This window comes from Notechis scutatus, chromosome 1, assembly GCF_049901735.1.
Source record: "Notechis scutatus isolate UNSWTSFEM ecotype Mainland chromosome 1, rNotScu1.2, whole genome shotgun sequence".
In the NCBI taxonomy this organism is placed as follows: Eukaryota; Metazoa; Chordata; class Lepidosauria; order Squamata; family Elapidae; genus Notechis; species Notechis scutatus.
Genome location: NC_142009.1, coordinates 95,809,675 through 95,835,628, shown reverse-complemented (window position 1 = coordinate 95,835,628; position 25,954 = coordinate 95,809,675). Strand labels below are relative to the sequence as shown.

The following is a 25,954-nucleotide window of genomic DNA, read 5'->3' as shown; positions in this document are numbered from 1 at the left end:
ATCAAATAACGAAGGGCATTGTCTCTTCACACATACATTTATTAAACAAAATAAAGCAAAACAAAACCCTTCGCTGAGTGTCAGAACAACTTGTGAAACTAAGCTGAGAAACAGAGTCATGCCATTCTTGTCAGTATCTGGCAATGTTTTTTTTTAATCAACCTGAACACCAATATTTGATTTTATTATTGAATTGATATGCAGTTTTCTTCTGAATAATATCCAGGATGACAGCAATAGCAATAGCACATAGACTTTACATCACTTTACAGCCCTCTCTAAGCAGTTTACAGGTTCAGCATATTGCCCCCCAACAATCTGGCTCCTCATTTTAGGGACTTCAGAAAGATGGGAGGCTGAGTCAACCTTGAGCCAGTGAAACCCAAAGTGCTGAACTGCACGCAGCTGACAATCAGCAGAAGTAGCCTGCAGAACTGCATTCTAACCACTGCACCACCACAGCTCTTTCTAACTTGCTTGTTTTATGATTTCCCCATTCCTATAGTTACTTGCCCTTTAGAGAAATCCTCACCTTGGGGCAGCCAGACCTGGCCCTTTTACTCCTCAACCTATTCCTCTTTCTCTGTTTCAAATAGTACCATATCAGGCCACTTTCACTAGGCAATACTCCTGCTGTGTCTCCCTGGGCAGTGACTAACACAGAAGGCACAAGTTCACTGGATTTCCTGGAAGGTGACGCTGTTAAGTGTGACAAGTCTCAAGGTGCCAATTGAGTGACCTGACTACAAAACACTGCTGTTGCTTGGAGACCTGCTAAGTTGAGCTGAGGTACTGTTTCCCTTCTCGGACCACTTCCTATAGTTGTGCTGTTAGCATTCTGAGAATTTACAAATAATGTTTTCATCTCTAAAATATGCTTGGAGGACTGTGAGATTCTACTACACTACAAAAACAAATTAAACCGCTCATTTATTTCATTACTCTAGGCAATTATAATGTCACGATAACAACAACAAAATTAAAACAGCATTCAATCCAAAGAATAAAAAGAAAATTGAATTGGAAGAGAAAAATAAATAAGAACAAGCAGGGCAGGTGATGTTACTGAAAGGGTCTTTGGGAAAAAATATATTCCCATAAACAACCAGGGAGGGGGCCATCTAATCTCAGTGGTGAGTTCATTCCATAGCATTGGCCCTGCTAAGGACAGACAAGGCTTTCTAGCCTTGGTACACATCCCAGAAATGCAGGATAACAAGAAGCCCCTCCATGTATGATCTAACAGGCTAAGCTGAGTCTCATCAGACAAGGTGGTCCTAGGGGTGGACTTCAAAAATTTTAGCAAAGGTTCTCTGCCCAGTTCTTGAGTGGGCATGGGTATGGCCTTGTCGGCCTCCGGCACCATGGTGGGAGGTTGTTTTTCCCTCCCTGGCCTCCAGTGGCTTTCCTTAAGCCTCCGGGAAGGCAAAAACAGCCTCCCGGGGCTCCAGAGGCTCTCTGGAAGCTAGAAACAGGCCCATTTCTGGCCTTCCTGAACTTCTGGGAAGCCCATTTTTCACCCTCCCTGAGCCTCCATGTGTGCCCTGCACTTACCTGCATCTAAAACGGACCGCGTGGGGCAGTGGTGGGATTCAATTTTTTTTACTACTGGTTCTGTGGGTGTGGCTTGGCTTGGTGGGCTTGGCTTGGTGGGCATGGCAGGGAAAGGATACTGCAAAATCTCCATTCCGACCCCACTCCAGGGTAAGGATACTGTAAAATCCCCATTCTCTCTCCACCCCACTAACCTGTTTTCCAGCTCTGTTCTCCTGTGCAGGGCAACAAAAGAAGACCCAGCTGATCAGCTGGGACTCGGGAGGCAGAGAAGAGATGGGGGCTAGGCCAATCAGAGGTGGTATTCTGAACTACGCAAAATTTCTGCTACTGGTTCTCCAAACTACTCAAAATTTCTGCTACCAGTTCTCCAGAACTGGTCAGAACCTGCTGAATACCACCTCTGGTGTGGGGACTCCTGGGAAAGGAGGGGCAGGGTGGGTGGGGCCAGCCAGGAGTGGGATTTGGGGGTTCTCCAAACTGCACAGAATCTTAGCTAGGGGCTGCAAACCCCCAGCAGCCCATCTCTGGATATGGTCCTATAAATCAGAGGTCTCCAAACTTGGCAACTTTAAGACTTTAAGAATTCTGGGAGTTGAAGTCCACAAGTCTATAGATAGACTTGCTATAGATACTCAGGTGCCAAGTCACAAAGACCCATTTAGATTTATACCAGCAGTTTAAAAATAATATTTTATGTATTTTATTTATTTTTATAAGTAACCCAAAGGTGATGGATATACATAATATTCCCTTTCCTATTTCTCCCACTGCAATTACCCTGTCAGTTGGGTTGGCTCAGAATGAGTGACCGAAAGTTGCCTACCCAATTTTTCCTGCCTGAGGCAGTACTAGAATATACTATATCCTGGTTTCTAGTCTAGTGATTTAACCAGAAATATTCTGCCAGCACCAGGAGCCAGTTAAGACATGGGCCACCATGTTTGGGCCTTATTGCAATTTCTGGTTAGTCTCTAAAGGCAGCCACATGTAAAGTACCTGGTGGTATTCTATGAGGATGATTGTGGGAGTTCTTGTTGGGTTCTCCTGGACCAGGTAAAGATGCAGTAGGTGCATCAATCACAGCCAGGAAAAACTCCCCTAGTCAGGGCCTCCATGATTCCATAGAAGCCATGAGTTAAAAAGGGCCTCCAAATCACAACATTGCTCCTGGAAGGAATCTGCATCCATCTGCACTTGGCTTATCTTGAAGAAGGTAAACAGGGTAGCTCCTAATAATACTTGAATGGAAGAAATCACGGAGTACAGTAAGCCAATTTCTGTAACTTGACAACAAACTTTGAGAAATCGGCTTTAGTTCAAGTGTATTAGGTGTTGTTCAACTTATTCTCATCTAGTCCAGTCTTAGCTGAATTGCTTTAATCTGTTCAAGAAACTGAATCTAGAATGTTGCAAGGGCACAAGAGAAATTCTCTGTCCCAATTTCCTCTTTTAGTCTACCTGACTCCCCACTCCCAAGACACATGCCAATGTGTTTTAAAAGCCAAGAGAACTTTGCCCAAGACGTTTACTTCTCATATATTAAGCGACTACACCTCTCCCAGCGATGAGTTTGGGGGCGGTCTAATGAAATGTCTTCCAGCTCTTCAAGATTGACTTGACCAGGAAAATCAGGGGGCTGCCAAGGTCCCCCTGGAAGTCATTGGCTGGTCTTTCCCAGTGGATGCTGCGGCCGATCATGGCTCCCCTCCAATTCTAATTTATACTTTTATGCAGTATACAGGTCCATTGAGGACTTGTATACTGCACAAGTCAAACAGAGGGCTGTGAAAATATTTGCAGACCCCTCACATCCTGGACATAAACTGTTTCAACTCCTACCCTCAAAATGATGCTATAGAGCACTGCACACCAGAACAACTAGACACAAGGACAGTTTCCCCCCCGAACACCATCACTCTGCTAAACAAATAATTCCCTCAACACTGTCAGACTATTTACAAAGTCTGCACTATTATTACTATTAATCCTCCCATCCTTCCTTTCACCCATCTCCTCCCACTTATGATTGTAGGACTATAACTTTGTTGCTTGTATCCTAATGATTTTTATTGACTGTTTCCTAGTATGATTTGATTGCTTATTGTACCCTATGACTATTATTAAGTGATTATGATTCTTGACTCTTGACGAATGTATATTTTCTTTTATGTATGTTGAGAGCATAGACATCAATACAAATTCCTTGAGTGTCCAATCACACTTGGCCAATAAAGAGTTCTATTCCTATTCCTATTCCTATTCTATTCTATTCTATTTATTCTATTCTATTCTATTTCCCCCCCATGCCTGAAAAGGGAGGTGTCGATTCCTGCCCACCCACTTGAAATATCATAGGGCAGAGTTATTGAGTTGGGGGGGTGAGTGAGTGTGTGACGACTTTGTTGAAAATGGCTTTCAATGCTCCCTCATATTGGGGATTTATGTGGCGAGCGCTCACTTTTCAGGCTGAACACAGTATGTTTTAATATTTGGGGTTTTTTTTTCAGCTGTTCTCCAAATGAAGAGTTTAATGTGAATTAAGTCTCGATCCGGTTTATATAAATCCCATCTCAGGCGCTGAGCTAAGTCGGGAAGCTTTGTGACGCTGTCTCCGTTACACGCAAAAAAAAAAAAAAAAAAGCCCCGGACGAGTCAAGCGCCTTCTCATGTACAAAAGGAGAATAGCTAGATATGAGAAACTTCACCATAATGGCCTATTTTAGTATTGAGGTGCAAGAGTTTGCTTAAAAGTTGAGTCTGTTTTTTTAAATATACATTTACAGTATAATCCGTGCCTATCTTCGTGGATGTGACAAGCCCATGCCGGCTACTTTTGAGCTTTCGCTGACCCGGCACTAGAGGGACGGATGGACGGATCCTCTGCTCAGCTTCGATGTTTCCGTTCGCCTGGTTCCTGTAAGGGTCTCTAGCCAGGCCCGTTTTGGTTCTTGAGAATGTTTGGCTTGCAATAGTGTTTGTTTGTTTTTAAAGAAAAAAAATGTATACAATGTAAAACGTGAGCCTGCAGCATTCTTCCTCTGGGTTCATTAAAATTGTTCTTCCAAGTTGAAGGTGGGGGGGAGGGAGGGAGAGAGAGAAAGATCGACTTTAAGAGCGCTCAAGTTTTTAAGACTCTTCTGCTGCTTGTTGTGGCTTGGAAAATTTCCCATCCTCGCTTTTGTAGGCGAGACCGAGCAGTTGTTTTTTGATCCCCACTGCACGCCAAAGCACCCCCTCCCGCGCTGCCTCCCTGCTCCCCCCCCCTCCCCGGTTAATTCGTGCTAAGCCTCCCTCTTTGGAAGACTTCGCCGATTGTTCATTGTCTTGTGACTCCTCAGCCCCCATGGAAGAAGCCGAGAGCGGCGGCGAAAGCGACAGGGGCGTGTCCCTCCGCGGTCCCATCCCGGGTGACAGTCAGGGCTTCGCCGCCTCCTCTTTCCTTCAGAGGCGCGGTGTCTGCCTCCCTTCACACTTCTTGCCGGGAGCTCCGAAGCGGAGCGCGAAAGCGTGCACGGGAGCGAGAGAGCGCGCGAAGTTTGGCCGCTATGAGGCGAGCGCCTGGGCTTCCACTCTTGTTCCTCACAGTCGCCCTGAGCTGGTGTGGTTCCTTATTTGGGCAGCCCCGATGGCCGCAGCAGCAACAAGCAGCGCCGCAACAACGAGGTACAAAAGAATAGCGCATCTCTCAGGGGCTTCTGGGAAAAAACAACAACAACCCCAAAACAAAACAACACACTTTTTTTTTTTTTTTGGCTGTGCGTTCCTCTCCCCAACTTTGCTTCTTTCCTTCTGCTCTTCTTCCCCCTATGGGGCTCTGAATCTTTCTTTCCCGTGAAGATGAGTAGTATAATCTCACTTCCTCCAAGAAGCATCAAGAGTGTGGTCCAAATAGGGGACCCAAGTTTTCCCTTGGAGGAAGCTGGGCTTCCCACTTGCATCAATGGGAAGAATGATATCAGTTTTCTCTGGTTTGGTTTTTAGGGGGAAATATGATTTCTCAAAGAAATCTCCTCTTGGGCCTCTTGGGAGAACAAAATACAATTTGCAAAGAAATGGGGATTTGGCAAATAGAACTCCCTCCCCACATTAATTATTGGAAGCTGCTTTGAGATACCAGCCTAGATCCATTAAGAAGGATTTTAAAATCCAGGCTAATTTGATGATGGTAATTCCAAGATGTGACAGTCAATGAATGGGAAACAAAACAAATCTTCATCTGTTATTGCCTCTGTAATAATATAATTGTATTGCATATTTGATTTTATTGTGGATATGGCAATATAATCGATAGGAAAGGAGAAAACCATTTAAGATGTGAACAAAAAAAAAAAACAGTTCTAGAATGATGTAAGATATGTGCAACTTGGTGTTAAGTTTCACTGCACTAAAGTGATTCTGGTAAGGCTTATTGGGATGGGGAAACTTAATTTAAATAGCTTGAATAATAAAGACCTGTGAATTTTTTTTGTAGTAATCTCAAAGTAATCAAAAACTTCCAGTATCTAGGGATTTTTCTGCCCATCTCACATTTTTGGTGAGAGGATTAAATGGTTGTGATGTATTATCCCTTTTCAAACCCTCAAGCAATTGGTTTTCTAATACTAATTTTAACCCATAGAAGATTATTTGATTATAGCTGAAGCTTTTTACAAATGTACTTGGGGATAAGTACAATTGAAACCAGTGGAAATTAATTGGAACTAAAGTTGCAAAGGATTTGCATATATCTTAATATAATTTAAACCAATATAGAATATGGGGAGAAGGTATCCTTCAGACATAGGGGCTACGTTTTGAAATTGTATCACTGGAAAACAGGAATAGTACATATTTTAAAATAGCACATTAAAAATCATTGGAACATATATTCAGTGCTGCTGACATTTAAGCTTCAGACAAGGAGAATGTTCAGCTATAGAAATACTTAGACATTTTTGTCACCTCTCATAGTGCTGATGTTGTTATTTATAGATCATTGTACATGGCACTTTAAAGGGGGAGAGGTCCTGGCCCCATTGAGTTTACAGTCTCAATTTCAACAGTGTATGTGTGTGGAGGGTGGTACATAGGACAAACAGCAGGATGGGGGAGAGGGAAATGAAGAACTGGAAAGTAGAAGATTGTAAACCAACATAGGTTGGATTAATTTTAACTACATTTTAGTTTAGCTATATTAAGAACTATGTAAAGTAATAGGAATCGTGGAAAAGTAGAGTTGTATGATTTGAAGAAAGAGAACAAGAGGAAACATACATATCAGTCATATCTATTTAGTGTGGGCAGCCTGATTTTAATAGAATCCAAATATTGCTGATATATTTCAGAACCATAGATCCATGTAAGCAGACTTATTTGTCTATGACCATCATAACCCACCTGCCAAATCTGTACTATATAAAAAACTTCAGACAGGAGATACTAACTGAATACTGACATAGTATTAGCTATGTGTCATCTGTTCCTCCTCATTTTCTTATTCTGAAATGATTGCTGTTTCCTTATGTACTGTATGTTGCATGGTTATTTATTATTATTTAGTGTATGATGAGAACATGACACAGAGAGAAGTAAACATATATACACAACCCATTTAATTATAAATAAAACTTCTATGGGGGTATGGAAGTGGCCTCCCAACTGGATGTACAATTGTACAACTGGATGTTACATGGGATAACATTTCAACATTTTACATAGAAGTCATATGAGTAGTAATGAAAATAAGTGATCATGGGAGATCATTGTTCCTGATTGAATGAAAAATCATTGATTTTTGTTTATTTGTTTTGTTTATTGTATGCAATTACTTTCTTCTCTCAAGAGTTTTAGGATATTTAGCTAATAATATTTAGCTAATAATAGAAATCGTTTCTTCCACTTTCATATAATGACCTCGTAGTCCAAACTAGTGCAGCTTTAGGCCCATCGAGGTGTCTTTGACCCACTCACTGCCCCGCTGTCAGCCATAGAAAGAATGGCAAAGCATTTCTGATAAAAGTTGTCAAGAAATATTGCCTAGGCATTTGCCAGAAGTCAAGACTGACTTGAAGCCCACCCCCTGCAAAAAAGAAAGAATATTAAAAGAGGCAGTTGCAAGAAGGCCAATCTTTAAGGGACCTCCTGAGTAGGACAGAGGGAGACATTAGCACACCTTCTATCGTTTAGTGCTGGCATCTCCAACCTTGGCAACTTAAGACTTATGAACTTCAACTTCCAGAATTCCTCAGCCAGCTTTGCTGGCTGAGGAATTCTGGGAGTTGAAGTCCACAAGTCTTGAAGTTAGTGAATCTAAATAATAAATGGATAGTATTTTCTATTGTTTCCTGGTAGTCATGTATCTTTTTCCACTCCTTGAGTCTTGGTGTAGGCAATGTGTCCTGCTTCTGTTATAGGATGAACTTCTGTGAAGATTCCATGAATAGATAGTTAAACACTGAAAGAAACAAAGGTTCTGTCTCACCTTCTAGTTAGCTAGTATTCTGAAACTTTTTAAAGATGTGGGAAAGAAGCTTTTCTGAAGACCTGCTCTCATAAAGTCTCAACATTTCTTCTAATTGTTCATTATTCTCTTACTCCTAGAAAAAATAAGTGTGTGTGTGTGTGTGTGTGTGTGTGTGTGTGTATCAGTGGTGGGATTCAAATTTTTTTTACTACCAGTTCTGTGGGCATGGCTTGGTGGGCATGTTGTGGCTTGGTGGACGTGGCAGGGGAAGGATACTGTAAAATGTCCATTCCCTCCCCACCCCATTAACCTGCTTTCCAGCTCCATTCTCCTGTGCGGGGCAACAAAAGAAGACCCAGCCAATCAGATGGGACTCAGAGAATAAATGGGGGTGGGGCCAGTCAGAGGTGGTATTTGCCGGTTCTCCAAACTACTCAAAATTTCCACTACCAGTTCTCCAGAACTGGTCAGAACCTGCTGAATACCACCTCTGGCGTGTATGTATATGTATATATAAATTTGTTCTTGTGCCTGTGTATTTTTATTTTTCTATTTCTGTAGAAAACTGATAGTAAAAAAACCAACACAGAACAGAACTATAATATAGCCTTTTCCTGAGACTTAATCCCCCAATTCTTAACCAAGTGCACTAAGTTATGTTAAATGACAACATCCAGACTTCTTAGGCACTCCATAGCTATTATGCTAGTTTCTAATAGTATATTTATGACTGTAAAACATCTGAGCTCAGTAGGCTGGGGAAAGCTTCTCAAATTTTTGTCATGCGTTCAAAACCTAGTGTAAGAGTTACTGTGCTTTTTCTCAGTGGGGAGACATTAATCCACACCAAAGAATATATTATATAATAAACCTATCATAGTGTGAAATGACACTTTAAATTTAGGTGTGTGTATATATATATATATATAGTATGGAACCATCTTTTAGGCATTTTGGTCATTATATCGTTCAGACTTTTACAGGATTTTCTGGATGGTCATTAAAATACAGAATTCCAGCACATCTTGCATCTCAGACAATACACTAATCTGTAATTCAACTTTTAAAGTTGTTTAGAGACATCTGTGGTCAAAAATCTGGAATTAATTTAGTATTTAGGTCATTGCTTCATATGTTATTTATTCTTTTGTTGACTAAAATATTCTCCCCTGCCCACACTTAGAGAATTTTTAGATTATATCAGGTTGGCTTAAGAAAAATGATATTGTGGAACATTGCATTTTTAGATCTTTTCGGACTGTGTGTGTGTGTGTGTGTGTGTGTGTTCTGCATCAGTTTTCTGCAGAAGCAAAAATGACACATACCCCAAAGATACAGAACAAAACATTCTGTATATTTTGTTGCCTCCTCCAGAGTATTGGAATGAAGGTTGTGGGAGTGGAGAAAGCACATAATGTAGTTCACTGGTTTAAAACGATTGATATTTCACATTAAATTATGGCAAGCTTCCTAAATTTAATATTATTTTAAGTTTGAAATACTACCTCTTGCAGCTTTTGAAATAAGAGTATTCAGTTCAAATATTCGGAGTTTGGTAATAATTTATGTTTTAGTGTTTTGGATTCAAACTTTGTTTGTGACACCCTGATCTATAAAGTTACAATATATGGCAAGCTATTTTTGCAAATTTGTAAAAGAACTTGGGGTCCAACTGTGAACCACCTGTTCAAAATTAGAATCATAATACAAGCCCTTTAGCATCCTAAATATAAAATTTATATTCAAATTATGTTTGAAATCTTTGGTCTTAATATTGCTAAGTAGTATCTTATTAAATAGTCATGGTAGAATTATGTTGATTTTCTTAAACTGAGGTTTTAATCTTGTGGTGTGTATTTTGTTTATATTGTGTTGTATAATTAATATGTGCTACTTTGAGTAAATATTTGAGTAATACTTTTGTTCTTGTTTAGTGATGAAAACCCTCATTGAACACAATATGACCTATGCCCATGACTGTAAACACAGTTTTCATTCTCAAAACAAGAAAGTGATTTCTAGTAGGAAAATCTTCCTTCATACAAGATTGGTAATATATTTGTTAGAAATACCTCTTTCAGCTCATCTGTTCATGTTCGTATTGGCTTTAACGTAAAACTGCAAACTTTGTATTTTCCCTTAGTTGCTAATAGGATAGGTATTAATGTGGCCTGCTTCTTCTTCCCTATTATATAATAAATACAGGTTAATGAAGGGTGGGTAATCTGCAAATTGTGGCCTATTGTAGCAACCCATTGGTATTCTCCACATAATCTGAGATTCTGTCATTAAAATTTGAGGCAAACAGCCAATTTGAGTTGCACTTTTCTCTCTTAGTTAAAAATAAGAGTAGAAATTGGTGTTGCAGGCTACTCTGAGACAAAGTGCTTTTGTTTCTAACCTTTGAACGGGTGGGCTGCTGGGGGTCGCAGGGGTTTGGGACAGCTAGCTAAGATTCTGTGCAGTTTGGGGAACTATCAAATCCCATTCCTAGCCGGCTCTGGCCACCCCGCCCCACCTCTCCCAAGAGTCCCCCCACACAGCCTGTTTGGATGCAGGTAAGTGCAGGGTGTGCACGGAGGCTCGGGGAGGGTGAAAAATGGGCCTCCCAGAAGTTCAGGAAGGCCGGAAATGGGCCCTTATCTGGCTTCCAGAGAGCCTCCGGAGCACAGGGAGGGCAAAAACGCCCCGCCCCCGTGGTGCAAGAGGCCAACTAGGCCACGAGCACCATGGCCATGCTCACCGACCAGCAACCAGGCAGAGAACCCATTGCTTAAAATTTTTGAAACCCACCCCTGCCTTTGAACCTACTATAACAAAAAAAGAAAAGAAAATAAAGAAAAATGAAATTGCATATTTGGCTCTTCTGTTGATTGGGAAGGATTTCTGGATTGGCAGTGGAATCTCAAGACTTGTACTGAGGAACTTCAGTCTATCTCCCTAGGAATAGGGGTCTGAAGTGGCTGGAGTATTCATGGCCACCATGATAACCATGGTGTTACAATAGTCACATTCCAGACCTGGTGTTGCTGTATGAACACCATAGTGGCTATATGAGCTGACATTAGGGAAGCTTTTGGGGTCTACCTTATCATGGTTAGACAACACTCTGTGATATTTAACCAGTTGGTCGACTTCTTATTTTGTGGGTTATTTTTTAAAATAGACACATTGTATATCATAGTGACAACTTGTGTTTAGAACAATACAGTGTTTTAGCAACAATGATACACTGTAATTTGTTCACAATGCCATTTTGAAATTTAAGGCAATAAGTTTTGTGTGTGCCACAGATCAAAGAAGATTGGTTAAATTCACGTGGAAACAATATTCCTGAAGAACAATAAGTTCTGAAACTAGTTTGATGCATATAGATTTTACATAGTGGATTTTAAAACAATACAACATACATGAAATGGCAATTACCAGTGGTGGGATTTAATTTTTTTTACTACTGGTTCTGTGGGCGTGGCTTGGCAAGAGTGGCATAGCTTAGTTGGCATGGCAGGGGAAGGTTACTGCAAAATCTTCATTCCCTCCCCACTCCTGGGGAAAGGTTACTGCAAAATCTCATTCCCTCCCCACCCCACTAACCTGCTTTCCAGCTCCATTCTCCTGTGCAGAGCAACAAAAGAAGATCTAGCTGATTAGATGGGACTTGGGAAGCAGAGCCAGTCAGAGGTGGTATTTGTCGGTTCTCCAAACTACTCAAAATTTCAGCTACTGGTTCTTCAGAACTGGTCAGAACCTGCTGAATACCACCTCTGCAATTACATTTGAAGACACAATGATCAGCAACAGTAAATATCAATGATTTGCAAAAGGGTAGTATATCATTTAATATCCACAGAATCAACTTTTTTAACAAAGAGAGAATGGTTTAAATAAAGTGATCTTTTTCATGATTTCAAGACTTTCATTCACCAAAAAAGTACCGGTATTAGGCTGCTTCCAGTAATGCAAATTAAAATTTCAGGGTGTTTTGCAATTGAATGATAGCTACCTATCTATCCTTGCACATATAATAAATATACAGTTGCATGCATCATCTAACACATGAATTAAATTAGAAGTTAAGAAACTTACAATTAAATTGTAAGGCTTTATCATGCAATATGCTTTTGCAGAATCTATGGCATGAATGGACAGGACATCCATCCAATTCCTCACAAATACAAAGAATATCTATATCTATATCTATATCTATATCTATATCTATATCTATATCTATATCTATATCTATATCTATATCTATATCTATATCTATATATCTATATATCTATATATCTGTATCTGTATCTGTATCTGTATCTGTATCTGTATCTGTATCTATCTATCTATCTATCTATCTATCTATCTATCTATCTATCTATCTATCTATCTATCTATCTAATGAGCATTTTTCTGCTGATATCCAAAGGTGTTCCCCCACCTTCACCTACGGAAACAACAATAACAAAATGATGAAACTAAAGGCAATTGGCCATTTTAACTTACCTATCTAAGGTAGCTCTTGTTAGGGATAACATTGTTTACCCTAACTGGTTTGGGTAAAAATAATAAATATGGTATCATGGTTTGTTAGTTAAAGTGTGTGTAACTTTAACTGCAAGAATGTAATTAAGGGTGTGGTTGTAAAAGCACTATATAAGAAGCGAGGCAATTGCAGCTCGCTCTCTCTGGCTTACTGATACCTAATTACTGGATGGATTGATGACTGCGTTCTTGCTAGAACGGGGAGAGAAAAGGGAGTGTTGATATTTCTCAAGGAGAGAAGATTGGACTGATTTATTGTAAGTGAACTGACATTGGCTATTCAACACGGACTTTGCAAATAGAGTATCCCCGACAAGACTTGACTGAAATTGATATATGACTAATGGACCGTTTATTTTGACTATGCTATAATTCTTAAATGGAATAAACTATATTTTTGATAGCACAAGCGTATCTGTATTTTTACTGCGTGTTAACTAGAAAACTTATCTCACACATTTACCTGTCTTCCTATCTGACTTCGCTGCACGTTCTGTTTAGTTTGTTTTCCTTAACACCCGTTGGGGAATCCAGGCTTAACAGTACTATTAGACTGCCAACTTGCAATAAAACCAGGGGTGGGATTCTACCAGTTCACACCTATTTGCTAGAACCAGTTGTTAACATTCTAAGCAGTTCGGAGAACCGGTTGTTAGAAGAAATTAATCCTGTAAGGAAGGCAGGAAGGAAACATTCTGGTGTTGCTGCCTCTCCGTTAACCTCTCCGTTAACCCTTATTACATTCTTGGCAGGACTAGACTTCCTGTCTCAGGAACGTCTCTGGAATTAACCCTTATTGCCTCTCCGTTAACCCTTATTACATTCTTGGCAGGACTAGACTTCCTGTCTCAGGAACGTCTCTGGAGTTTTTTCCCCTCCTTTGCTGGTACTTTGCTTGTGTGGAGTGACCATTTAAAGTTACAATGGCACTGAAAAAAGTGAGTTATGACCATTTTTCACACTTACGACTGTTGCACAGTCATGAGAGGCCAGGCGAGGAGATGCGTGCCTCGATGTGAGTGATATTGAGTTGGCCACATCCAGCCAATAACATGACCACCAAGCCACACCCACCACCTAAGCCTGCCCACAGAACCAGTTGTTAAAAATTTTGAATCCCACCCCTGAATAGAACTGAATATAGGAGCAGTACTTGAGCTGGAGATGTTTAAAATGTGTTTGTAATTCATGACAATGTTTCACAATATTTCATTGGATGATTATTGCAATAGCTGCTATAGGCATTATAATATTCGCCTCTGACTCAGAGACTGATTCAGGCAGTAAGCATAGCAATTATGAATGTGTGTATGTGTAATGAGTCCTCCATAAATGTCTAAGTGTTTTCACCAATATAATAAACAATCCCCATATATTTCAGTACAGTGCTTGAATATCTCGAGAAAACAAAAACTACAAATTAAGGCCTAAGAATAATATTGTTTTCTTCTCAGCTGAGTGCTGTTACTGTTAATAATTTAATAGAGTAGACAGTACAGATAGTCCTTGACTTATGACAGCAATTTGGACTAGAATTTCTGGTGCTAAGCAATCAGGTCATCAATGCATCACTTATCAACAGCAATTCTGCAGTTCCATCGTTGCCATCTTTAACCAAATCCCACCGTCATTAGTGGGGGCAACATCCTTGGTTTCCCACAACCAATGGGAAAGTTAGCAGGAAGTTTGAAATCCCAGATAACTTGCAAGTAGGCTGGCAGGCTGGTGGGCAAGTGATTGCTGTAGGGAATGGGTAAAGCCTAACAATAAGCAGGGAAAGATCTGTAGGGTGTGAGGTGTATGGCAAGAGTCGCATCATCATTCTATTAACCTTTTTAATAATGGATATTATTGCCAGCATTGATCATGAGGTTCTGAACTAGTGCAGATTTGCATCAAATGTTACCTAATTACAGACTTCCATTGTGACATTTACAAGAAACGTGAACCAGCAAAACAGCTAAGTAGAACATAGTAAGTTGCTACTGTGCAAACCGTAGAACCATGAAACAACAGTAAACAGAACACAACTAAGTTACCATGGGTGTGATATGATAATAGAAATACCCGAATGAAAGTATTAGAATTATTGAGCATTTGGCCTGTAATGCCTATCAGCCATCTCGCTAGAGAAATGTGAAGTCTATCAACTGACAGCAATATATGACTACCAGAACAATACATTTTGTAACCATTTCTTTGTAAGTTCTCTCTTAATATTTGGATGTACTGTAGTGCTTTTGCTTAACTTGAAATTGGTTTGCGGGTAAGATTAATCTACTATGTTTTTTTCCCTTTCAGTAATTTAAAGTTTTAACAAAACATGCTGTTCTAAAACATTGTATTGAAATAAGGTAATCTTGAAAGAAGAATGCAAGGCTTTTGTGAATTATCATGAATCATGAACTAAGCTTGCTGGCTAAAATGAATAATGTCAGCTGGACCTTGTGAACATCTGGTTTCAAAACTCTTAAGGAATAAAAATGCTCATCATGTCCTCAGGTTATATCTCATTACCTGACCCTCTGGCCTTTAAACAGTCAAGACCTGGCTATTTCCTGAGGCACTGGGTTAGGAGAGAATAGTGCCTTCTGAAAGAATATTATTAATATATTCAGTGCATTAATCCCCACATTTTCATCTTCTTTTTGCTTTTATTGTACAAGGTATATTTTTAAATTTTCTATACCATCTAGAGCTGTTACAAGTTGGGCGGCCTTATAAATTTGAGAAATACAGTATATAAATAAATGTATGAATATATTTTGTCTTTTTCTGTTTAAAATTAGAAGTATTCAGCAGCATTCCACATCATTAAAAATTTGCCACAGTTAACTGCAAAAAGAAATACCATTTACCAAACAAGGTGACAATGCCTCATAGACAGTTTCTTGGTATCTCTACTTCTTTTCCTACAAGAAGCAGAATTTCAGTTCTTTAGGATATTTTGGAAAATCATGAAATTGTAGCAAATTGGAAATATAAAACTGTATAAATCTTGCTAGGATATCTTTGCTAAACAATACAAAGATGTATTTTCTAAATAATACAATTTATATATATATATATATATGGTATTCAGCTTTGTTCGGGTATTTTCCCACGTCATTGTAGTTGTGCTTTTAAAGTTGTAGCAACGTTTCGGCAGAATCTCATCTGCCATCATCAGGCTTCTGTATTGTGTTCGTCTGCTACAACTTTAAAAGCACAACTACAATGACGTGGGAAAATACCTGAACAAAGCTGAATACCATACATGTAAGTACCCGCGAAAACTTAAGAAAACATATATGTATGTATGTATGTATGTATGTATGTATGTATATATGTATATGTATATGTATATGTATATGTATACGTATTTACCATCCATATTTACCATCAGGTAGTTAACTATATATAATTCTGTGGAAAAAGTACTTGCCTTTTATGCACTTCCTGAATTTTTATATATCTTTGAAAGTGAATATAATAAAAAATTCATCTGTGTCCTAATGTTATATAAAGGGAATCTGAGTAAATAAATTTCATCAAAGTATGTGCTAGTTCTTTATTTCATAAACAACTCACAGAATGTATAGCATGCAAGTGTGAGAAAATAATTATTCCCTTATTTCAGTCGTTAGGAATAACAAGGGCCTATTGTGGAAATATTTCATTAAACAATGAAGGCTGATTTGGGTCAGTCCTACCCTATATACATTTCACAGATTTTGGCTCCCATCACAGAAGATCTTGAGGGAAGATCTCATTATGCAGATTCTAAAGGCACATCCTGCCCTATTCAAAAGAAATAATTGAAGACCAGTGTAAAAGGTTACTCATGCCTATCAGTCTGGAAAAGGTTATAAAATCATTTCTAAAGCTCTGGAGCTTTATCAATCTTCAGTGAGAGGCATGATCTTGTGATGGAAAAGACTTGGAATGCAGTAAAAATCACTTTAACTGCAACATGAAAAGCAAACCTGAAATCACTAGAACCATATTCTAGTGATATTCTAGTATCCTAGAACCATATTCAGCAATGAAATCTATGTTACCTTGACCAAAGTGATAATTCATCACTCCACCATAAGAAATAACAATGAAGTTGGACTTTCAGGGAAGAAATGGCAGACTTGAAGATGGATTCACAAAAAGTAAAGCTGACCACCATGGCAGAATAAAGAACCAGTGAGTAGATTGGCTCTTCGCCTTCACACAAGGCCAGGATACAAGATTTCTCACAACTTCTCCAGACATCTGCTTCTTGTGAAGGGTCAGGAAGACAGAGGCCTCTTTTGGATTTAGAATTCTAGGAGACAAGGGAATAGCAATATTGCTCAAACTTTAGTCAGCATCTTTGAAAGGAGTTTTGGGTTTGCATACTTCCTTTTCTATTCACTTCTGGAAATTCCTTATTAACTGCTTTTCAGTTGTCAGGAACCTTTGGACTGACAGGTTTTGCCACACCAATAAGTTTCCTTCAATACTTAATGAAAATAGTTTTAAATATAAGTTTTAATATTTTTTTGTAATAAACAGCAAAAGGATGGTTAAAATTTTGATTTTAAAAAGTTATAAATAGACTGGTGGGTTGAGATAAACTTGAAATGAGATTTTGGAATGAATTATAAAGAAACCTTTTCATGGAAAAATAATTTTGTTTTTATTTATTTTTTAAAAATAAAAATAAAAAAGGGTTTAAAATGGTCACTAGAGGGAACTAGCGGGAATTAAAGATTATAATTCAAGGTGAAGAACACTGAAATTTGTCTTACAATTTCAGAATGAAACAAAATATTTTAACTTTGGGGATATTGAAGGATATTTTTGAATAATGGACCCAGAAATTAATTTCAATAGTATCTCCCTCTATAGATACACTGTGGTTAAAAGATGTCATGGAAGAGAAAGAAGTTCTACTGGACAGAAACAAGACTGATTTAAAAGAGGATTTCAAAATGAGAGGCTACACAAATTTCGTGGAAAATAGCTGATATCTTAAAAATTAAGAGATATATAGATTAAAAATAGAAGCGAATAGCTTGGATAATTGCCCTATTTTGGACTTAACAAGAGGTTAAAATTTTGAAGAATTTTATGAGAAAGGAAAAGGGAAAAAATGACAAGAAACCAAGTTCTGAGACATTATTTGAAAGGACTAATCAACCTTGTTATAAGTAAAAAGAAGGAATATAGAGTTGGTATGTTTGAATAAAGTTAAAATAGATTGGTTGTTATCTTTGTAAGACTTAATGGACTTTTGCTGACATCAGGATTGAAATCATGAGGCTTTATGGGTTTTTTAAATAGAAAATATGGGATATGGGAAGAAGAAGTTGTATTTTAAGAGAAGGTGATGTTACTGAAATTGTTTATATTCGTGGTGATGAAGGGAGAATTCACTTCTTTATGTTCTTTTATTTTATTTACTACATTCTTATTTTTTCTTTCTTTTTTCTTTTTCTTTCTCTGATTCCCTTTTTTCTTTAATTTCTGCCTGTTCTATTTTTCTTTTTATTCTTTTATTTTATTAGCGAGTATTAATTTTTTCTGTTGTCATTCTAATTTTTAATACAATTATTAAAAAAAAAACCTGCTGGAGTTAATGGAAATAGCAGGACAGAAATAATAGTTCATCACAAATTTACCAAGTTTAAAAGAATACTTCCAGATTTCTAAAAATGTCAACTCAAAAGTGTGAGAATAGAAGTGTCATGATAGTGAGGTTTGCTACTTCATGACCTGGATGCTTTTCAATAACTAAAACACACATTAATTCTGCTTTGTATCAGAGAATTCTATAAGACAACAAATAGCAGACCTGCATCAAGACAATAATAAATGTGCAAGCATGAGAGAGTGAATGAAGAACAAATTCAGTATTTTGGAATAGTTAAATCAAAAGTCACACCTAAACCCTACTGAAGTACTGTGAAGTAGGATCTGAAACAAGCAATTAATGCTATAATACATAACTCTGTTGCTGAGTAAAAGAGTTTATTTTGAAGGAATAGGCCAATATTCCTATATATAGTGATAGGAGAGATGGTTCACCAATTGCAGCTGTTGAAGCTTAAAGTGGTACAATTGAATCTAGGGAGATATTTCTTTTCTCACATTGGTACATTGGATTATTTTGTTTATGAAATAAATGAGAAAAGAATGAAAAGGTGGCATTATTTCTTCTCTTGGTACTTTTGTATATATTAGCAGGATCTACAGGAATCTCTGATAACAATTATTGGCAAAGAGAAAGAAAAAATATCAGAAAATCTGAAAAACACTTTTTTTCACAGAGCTATATCATAATGGTGACAGGTAAAGCAGAGGTGTTATTCAACAGGTTCTGACCAGTTCTGGAGAACTGGTAGCAGAAATTTTGAGTAGTTCGGAGAACTGGCAAATACCACCTCTGACTGGAGAGTTTACAGTATCCTTCCCCTGCCATGCCCACCAAGCCACACCCACAGAACTGGTAGTAAAAAAAAATTTGAATCCCATCACTGAAGTAAAACATATTTTTTTGATTTACAATATTGGTAATGCTGCTGTTTCTTGGCTTACCCTAATCTCATTACTTTCTGAATGCCAGCTTTATGAGAATGGATCTCTTGGTTACTGAAGTTACTTAAATGAAATGAAAACTATAGATTTGACTGAAGATGACTGACATTTTGTTTGGAACAGATTTGGGCACAATACTATATATATATTATGGTGAGAATTTTTTACATTTGATTATTTCTAGTAATGAATAACTCTGGTTTGGATCCAGAGTTGCATGGAAAATTCTCTATTTGGAGTACAAAAAGAGGCAGTATTTTTCTAAATTTGCAATCTCATGTGTCTGTTTTTATTTCTAATTTATCTACCAGGAATAGCCAATATGAGAAGGAATAGCCAACCCTCCAGAATATAAGCTTAAGATACAGAAGGATCTTGACAGACTTGAACATTGTACGCTATCTAACAAAATGAAATTCAATGGTGAAAAAAGTAAGGCTCTACATTTAGGCAAGAAAAACTAAATGCATGGGTACAGTATATGTGGTACCTCATTCAATAGCAGTAACTGTGAGAGGGACCTCGAAGTTCTAGTGGACAATCATTTAAATCTGAGCCAGCAGTGTGCTGCAGTTGCTAAAAAGGTCAACACAGTTCTAGGCTGCATAAACAGAGGGATAGAATAGAATAGAATAGAATAGAATAGAATAGAATAGAATAGAATAGAATAGAATAGAACATATTTCTTTATTGGCCAAGTGTGATTGGACACACAAGGAATTTGTCTTGGTGTAAATACTTTCAGTATACACAAAGAAAAGGTACATTCGTTAAGAATCAAGAATCATAATGTACAACACTTAATGAAAGTCATAGGGTACAATCAACAACCAAATCATACTAGGAAACAGTCAATATAAATAATAAGGATACAAGCAACAAAGTTACAGTCCTACAATCACAAGTGGGAGGGGATGGGTGATAAGGAGTGATGAGAAGATTAACAGTAATAGTAGTGCATACTTTGTAAATAGTTTGTAAAAGATCATGTGAAGTGTTCATAATGCCACTTTATAATGTCTTGGTAAGGCCACACTTCAATACCTCAGGGGCTGCCATAAAGAAGAAGGAGTCAAGCTATTATCCAAAGCACCTGAGAGCAGGACAAGAATCAATGGGTGGAAATTAATCAAGGACAGAAGCAACTTAGAACTAAGGAGAAATTTCTTGACAGTTAGAACAATTAATCAGTGAAACAACTTGCCTCCAGAAGTTGTAAATGCTCCAACACTGGAAGTTTTTAAGAAGATATTGGAAGTGCCAATATCTGAAGTGGTGTAGGGTTTCCTGCCTAAGCAAGGGATTGGACTAGAAGACCTCCAAGGTCCCTTCCAACTCTGTTTGTCTATTCCATTCCATTCCATTCCATTGTATTCTATTCACTAAATATTGTGAAAAGAGTCATAGGAAGACTCTAAGGGTTGAGAAAATCAGTGAATATTACCTTTCCCTTTATATCATGGGTGTCCAACTTTTGGCTTTTCTGGGTTTGAATGAATTGTCATGGGCTGCGTATAAAATAATATAGTTAAGGTACATAAATCACATTGTAATTTTAAAAGTTCATAATCTTGTGGGGCCATTTTGCTAGTTGTCCAGGGTTGCAGGTTGGACACCTATGCTTGACATGGTTGCTTGACATCCATGGAAGTATCTAAAAGAGAGAGAGAGAGGGAGGGAGGGAGGGGATAGTGAATCTCTGCTGCACACTTTTAGAAACTGATTAACTCATTTTGTTGAAAAATCGATCAGGCCTTAATTCAACTCATCAGGACTAATGCCACACCTTAGGTGGAAAAAGAACGTTAAATGCTTTGTACGGTCTCAGTCAAGACGTAGAAATTTAATAATTCCCTAAGCTTGGCAATAGTAATTCATTTCTTTTTCTTTCTCTGCTTCCTTTACCTGGCATTTTATGCCAATGAAGAACAAGTCCTAATTGTTATTGCACACATATTATCAGTCCTGTTTTGCTGTCTTAACAGTAATGTTAAGCCTTGAAAAAAGGAAATGAAGAGGTGAATGACACAAACCTTATAGATTGCTCCTTGGGGGCCTAATGTTCTTTCAAGCTAAGAAACAAATTGTAAATTTCATCTCATAAAATCTGTCCAGGAAATTATAAACTAAATAATTCTACAAGTGTCCTAGATATACATCTGGATTTCATTACTGCTTACACATCTTCGTAAGAGAAAACCGTACATGAGATACTGGAAATCTGATAACATTTCAACTCTCTGAGCACTATGCATTCTCATCAGTACAATAGTTTCCTGTAGCATTGCTGATATGCCAGAGAATAATAAATGGGCAGCCAAAATAAACTTCCATTATTACAACTCTCTTTTAGTTCCTGTCAGTTTTGTGATTTGTTCTTAGATGTAACTGCACAAAAAAAGAGAGCAAAAAACAAAATAAAAGCAACCGCAAAAGAAGTTCAGGACTTTTCCCTTCTGTTGAAAAGTTGTATTACCCAATTTTAGTTTAAGATGAAAAATAAGTTTGCCATACATAGCTGCTTGCAATTAATATTGCTTCTGTGCTATGATTAGGTATACAAATGTTGCACTAAGAAAACCTCCCAAATAGGTAATCACTTTTAAGGTTCTGCCTTGGTACCAGTCCCTCCCCAATTCTGAAGTTAATTTTTGTGACCACAGCTCTGCATATTAATAATCACATTCTTTGCATTCTCATTTTGGTTAAAAATATAGGATGAATAATATAAGCAATAATTTATTTATTAGATTAGATTTTTATCCCATCTTTATTACTTTATAAGACAGAGAACATATCTTTAATTATAAAAAACATATTCTACATTATTCTACATTTAACTACTGCAAAAAAGTTTTGTTTTTACTGTTTAAAGATTGGGAATAATAGAACATTATTGCATTATTACACAGTGAAGAGATTGAAACTGTGTCAGCTTTTATATATAATATTTGTTTGATATATTCACACAATATAATATTTAAGATTAGAGCCAAAAGATTGACATCCAAGTCACAAAAGAAGAACAGCCTCCATGGCAGCAAAAGTCACATTTGTGGAGGAGACCAGAAGCAGGGAAGAATGTCGTTCCCTAGTAAACAAGAGAACATTCTAGCTCCTCTTTTCCTGCCATATTTCCATAAGGAAGTCCTGGCAGTCTGAGGTGAGTTAGAAGCTATGGGAATAGAGCTGATGACATAGGACAAACAAGGCCAAGTCAAGAAGCAAAATAGAATTCAGGGCTGAAAAACAAGTCAAAACTAACAGGAATTAGATTCTAATGGAAGAGAATATATGTAGCTTAGGACTGAACTGTGGAGTCCTTGGTATTCTCTGAACTTGATTGTTTTCTGGCAGATATTCATTACCCAGCTACAGTAGGTAATGTTATCAGTGCCATCATCAGAATCTAAGAAAAAAGAAGAGTTGGAGAATAAACTAGCAATACCAAATCAGAACCACAAAAACAACCAAGAATAAGAACCAATGTAAAGTAGTGGTTAAGGTACTGGAGTAGGAAGAGAGACACCTAGATTCTAGGCTTCCTTCATCTATGAAAACTCACTGCCTATCTTTGGACTAGTTAGTCTTTCAGTCCAACCTTTTTCATGGCAATGCTTCTTTTAGGGAAAAATATATCATCACATACTACATAAACATATTAAATACTGGACCTGCTCAAGGGTCTTTGAGTGAGGTTCAGCTGTAATTGGTAATCAGAATCAGTCTTGAAGTGCTGTACCAAAAACTTCACTCCCAACAAGCGAGCAGGACAGAGTTTAAACAAGAGACACAATTAACACAGTGATTTTCCAGATATTTAATACCTTACTTTATTTTACTTCTTAATTTGAGATGTGAGATTACTAGTTAATGTGTAGTTAGTGAGGGATTCTGAAGGTGCATATTCTACTATAGTGTGTACTGCATATGGGCCTCTGACCATACATTGTGCATCTCTAATCTTATATCTTCATTAAGAAGCTGCTAACTGTAGTTCAGAGGTAGACAATGACTGTATGAAGAGCTACAAACAAATCCAGGAACATTTTATCACATCTCAAATTAAGAAGTAAATTAAATTGTATTATTAACAATGAATTTATCTACTTACAATATAGATATATGCTTTATAATCTATTTTAAATTGGTTATCAAAAGAAGTATGGCTTTCTCAATGAATCTTGTGGAGTCCTTTCATATAGGAAGAATTCTGCTTCTTTGTTGTCATTTTCTTTCAACTGGCTAATATAATTTATCAAAGTTATGTGCTTTATTTACATTGCAAACCACTTTGTAAAGCATCAAACATTTTCAAACTACTAATTAAATTTCAAGTTTGAAAACAGGACAATTCTGTAGTCATGTTGTAGCTTCTCCAGTGACTGGTTTCAATTATTGGATAAAAAGAAACAGGTTGTTTGGAGAACTTTCACTGAAACATACTTTAGATGTTTGTGACTTGATACACTTTATAAGCTTTATGAATTGCCCTAATCTGACCAATGTTGTTAGTAAAATACCACATTTAACATGTTTAAAACAGTTTACAGAACCAGTAAGATAATTTCCTTTGACAGCCTTCTATTAAGGATAAATTGTTTCCATTCCATAGTCAGAGGAAAACCCAAACTAAAGAGATCAAAAAATAAATAAAAAACATCCCAGAAAGCATGGATTTAAACAGAATTAAGTACAACCCATGTACTGTAAATTTATTGTCCAAAATATTTCTGATTGTTTATAATTCCAAACAATATACTGACTAAATTTATTGTTGAGCCAGCATTTTAAATTAATGCTCTAATTTGCTCATTGGGCTAAACACAGCCATTGGGTTCACATATCATGCTATGCCAAAAGTAAGCAAAAAAGTCATTGTGAAATCAAAATGTTAAACTAAGCTAGCTAAAATAACCCATTATTTTCAGAAGAGTATCAAGCCATATATTAAACCATAGTTTATTTGCCTTCAAGGGTGATTTCGAGTTACCCTTGAATTCTAGCAACCACCCCCAAAGAAGCTTCATCTATAGGTGAAATCTGTTTCTCTTCCAGCCATTAATGCACTGAACGTCTTAAAAATTCAGAAAGCAGATGGAAAACAAAAGAGCCCCACTGCATAACACACTGTACTACTAGCATAACACACTGTACTATAACCTCACAGCATCTACTCTAAACTTTGATGGTGCAGCTTGAATTCTTGTGGGTATATTCTTTGGGTATATTTCCAGATAATACAATAAATTACTATTTTGTATCTTTCAAGTCTTCTTTTTCTTCAGCCACTGTTCTAGTAACCTTTGTGATTATTGGTATGTTATCACTTATTTTCACTGAAATAAAATTATGGACACATAATAGCCTTATTTGTTGGTGTCTCCACACATGATATAAAAGGAGATGAATTATTTCAGCAGTCTTTACATGGCTAGAAATAATTCCATGTGCATCTGCAGGATGTACATAACAGGAACATGATAGTGGAGAGGCAACTACTGGATATGTTCCTTCCATTACTTTTTCTCCTTAAAAGAAATGACAAAGACTGTCATGGCTCTCTTTTTCTTTATAAAGAGAACTATCATTCTGTACTTAGATATGGAGTTTTATTCCTTTAAACAGAAACAGTTTAGTGTTATTTGTTCATACTGTGTTATTGTTAAAAAGAAGTTTTGATTGTCTATAAACAGCTGGTGTTCTGACTAAATGGAAGATAAAATTTAATACCTGCTGAATACCTAAGATAATTATGCTACTCTCTCTCTCTCTCTCTCTTTGTGTTAGCAGCAGTATAAGAATTCACATTTGGTTTTGGTGGCAATGATAGTTGAAAATCTAAATTTATTTTGGGAATACACATACACACACACGCAAAACTTCTCACCAGATAAACCTAGTTCTATTTCTAGAGATTGGAAACATCATGATCCTATGAATTATGACTTAATAAGATGTGTTAACAAAGGTAATTGAATCTCTTGTTCTATCTTTAACAATAACTGAATTTGTTAAATTGTATGTCCCCTCAATTCTGGTTTATAAATCTAATTGATCTTTATTTAAAGCAACAACAAATAACTACACAAAATCCTCTTTAATCATGCATTTCAATCTATTTCCCCCCACAAACTACAGATTTCTAAATGTAATTTCTTAACCTATGCAGTTTTGAATATATGTATGATATCCCTTGGTATATGTGTTCTGATATCTTTTTCTGAGCCCTGAGAACTGCAATGCAATTTATTTAAGTTTATTCTTTGGAATTCCATCTAGCTATTCTTGGAAGTCCAGATCATATTATTTTAAAATATGCTTTGAGCAAAATTATAGAAGATCTCTACTAAAAATAGTGATGAAATTATTATGATCCTCAAATTTTGAAGCAACAGCAATTTGACTTAATGTATGTGAGAAGGATCATTTAACAGCAATAAATAGTTTGTTTAAATTACATTAGTTTTATTGCTAGAGCTTTTCATTTGTTTTGTCTTTGGGGGGTGTAGTTGTTTGGCACCAAAATTTTACTGACTTTGTGTAACCTGTTTATGAACCTTGTTTTGAAATAAAGCAGCAACAGCTGTAGCCTTAGGTTTCTTTTGAGAATAGGTGTGGTTCATACCCGCCTACTCAACAAGATGGCTGCATTTAATTTGGAATGAACCTGGTTGCCTTAATTGAACTTGAATACCAAAACAAGACTAGAAAAGTACACATTTTCCTCTGAGATTTTCTTGTTCTTTTTCCTAAAACGGTTAGCCAAAAAGGAAGATGCTCAAATTCCAGAGTGTCACAAATGAAAAACAGCTTTGCTTTTTTTCTTAAAATGTCAGCTGTTGTTCTTAAGATCACTGCTCTCAATAA

The 25,954-nt window shown here is 37.1% G+C and overlaps 1 protein-coding gene across 9 annotated transcripts in view; it reads left to right on the top strand.

Annotated features, from left to right (window-relative positions):
* The first annotated feature begins 4,947 nt into the window (after positions 1 to 4,947).
* The window catches only part of LAMA2 (laminin subunit alpha 2), a 423,950-nt gene continuing 402,943 nt past the window's right edge, over positions 4,948 to 25,954 (top strand). For all 9 annotated transcript variants that reach the window (XM_087972045.1, XM_087972041.1, XM_087972015.1 and 6 more), the window contains exon 1: positions 4,948 to 5,220. In XM_087972045.1, the coding sequence (XP_087828171.1) occupies positions 5,103 to 5,220 (118 nt within the window). In that variant the 5' untranslated portion in view covers positions 4,948 to 5,102. The remainder of the gene's footprint in view (positions 5,221 to 25,954) is intronic.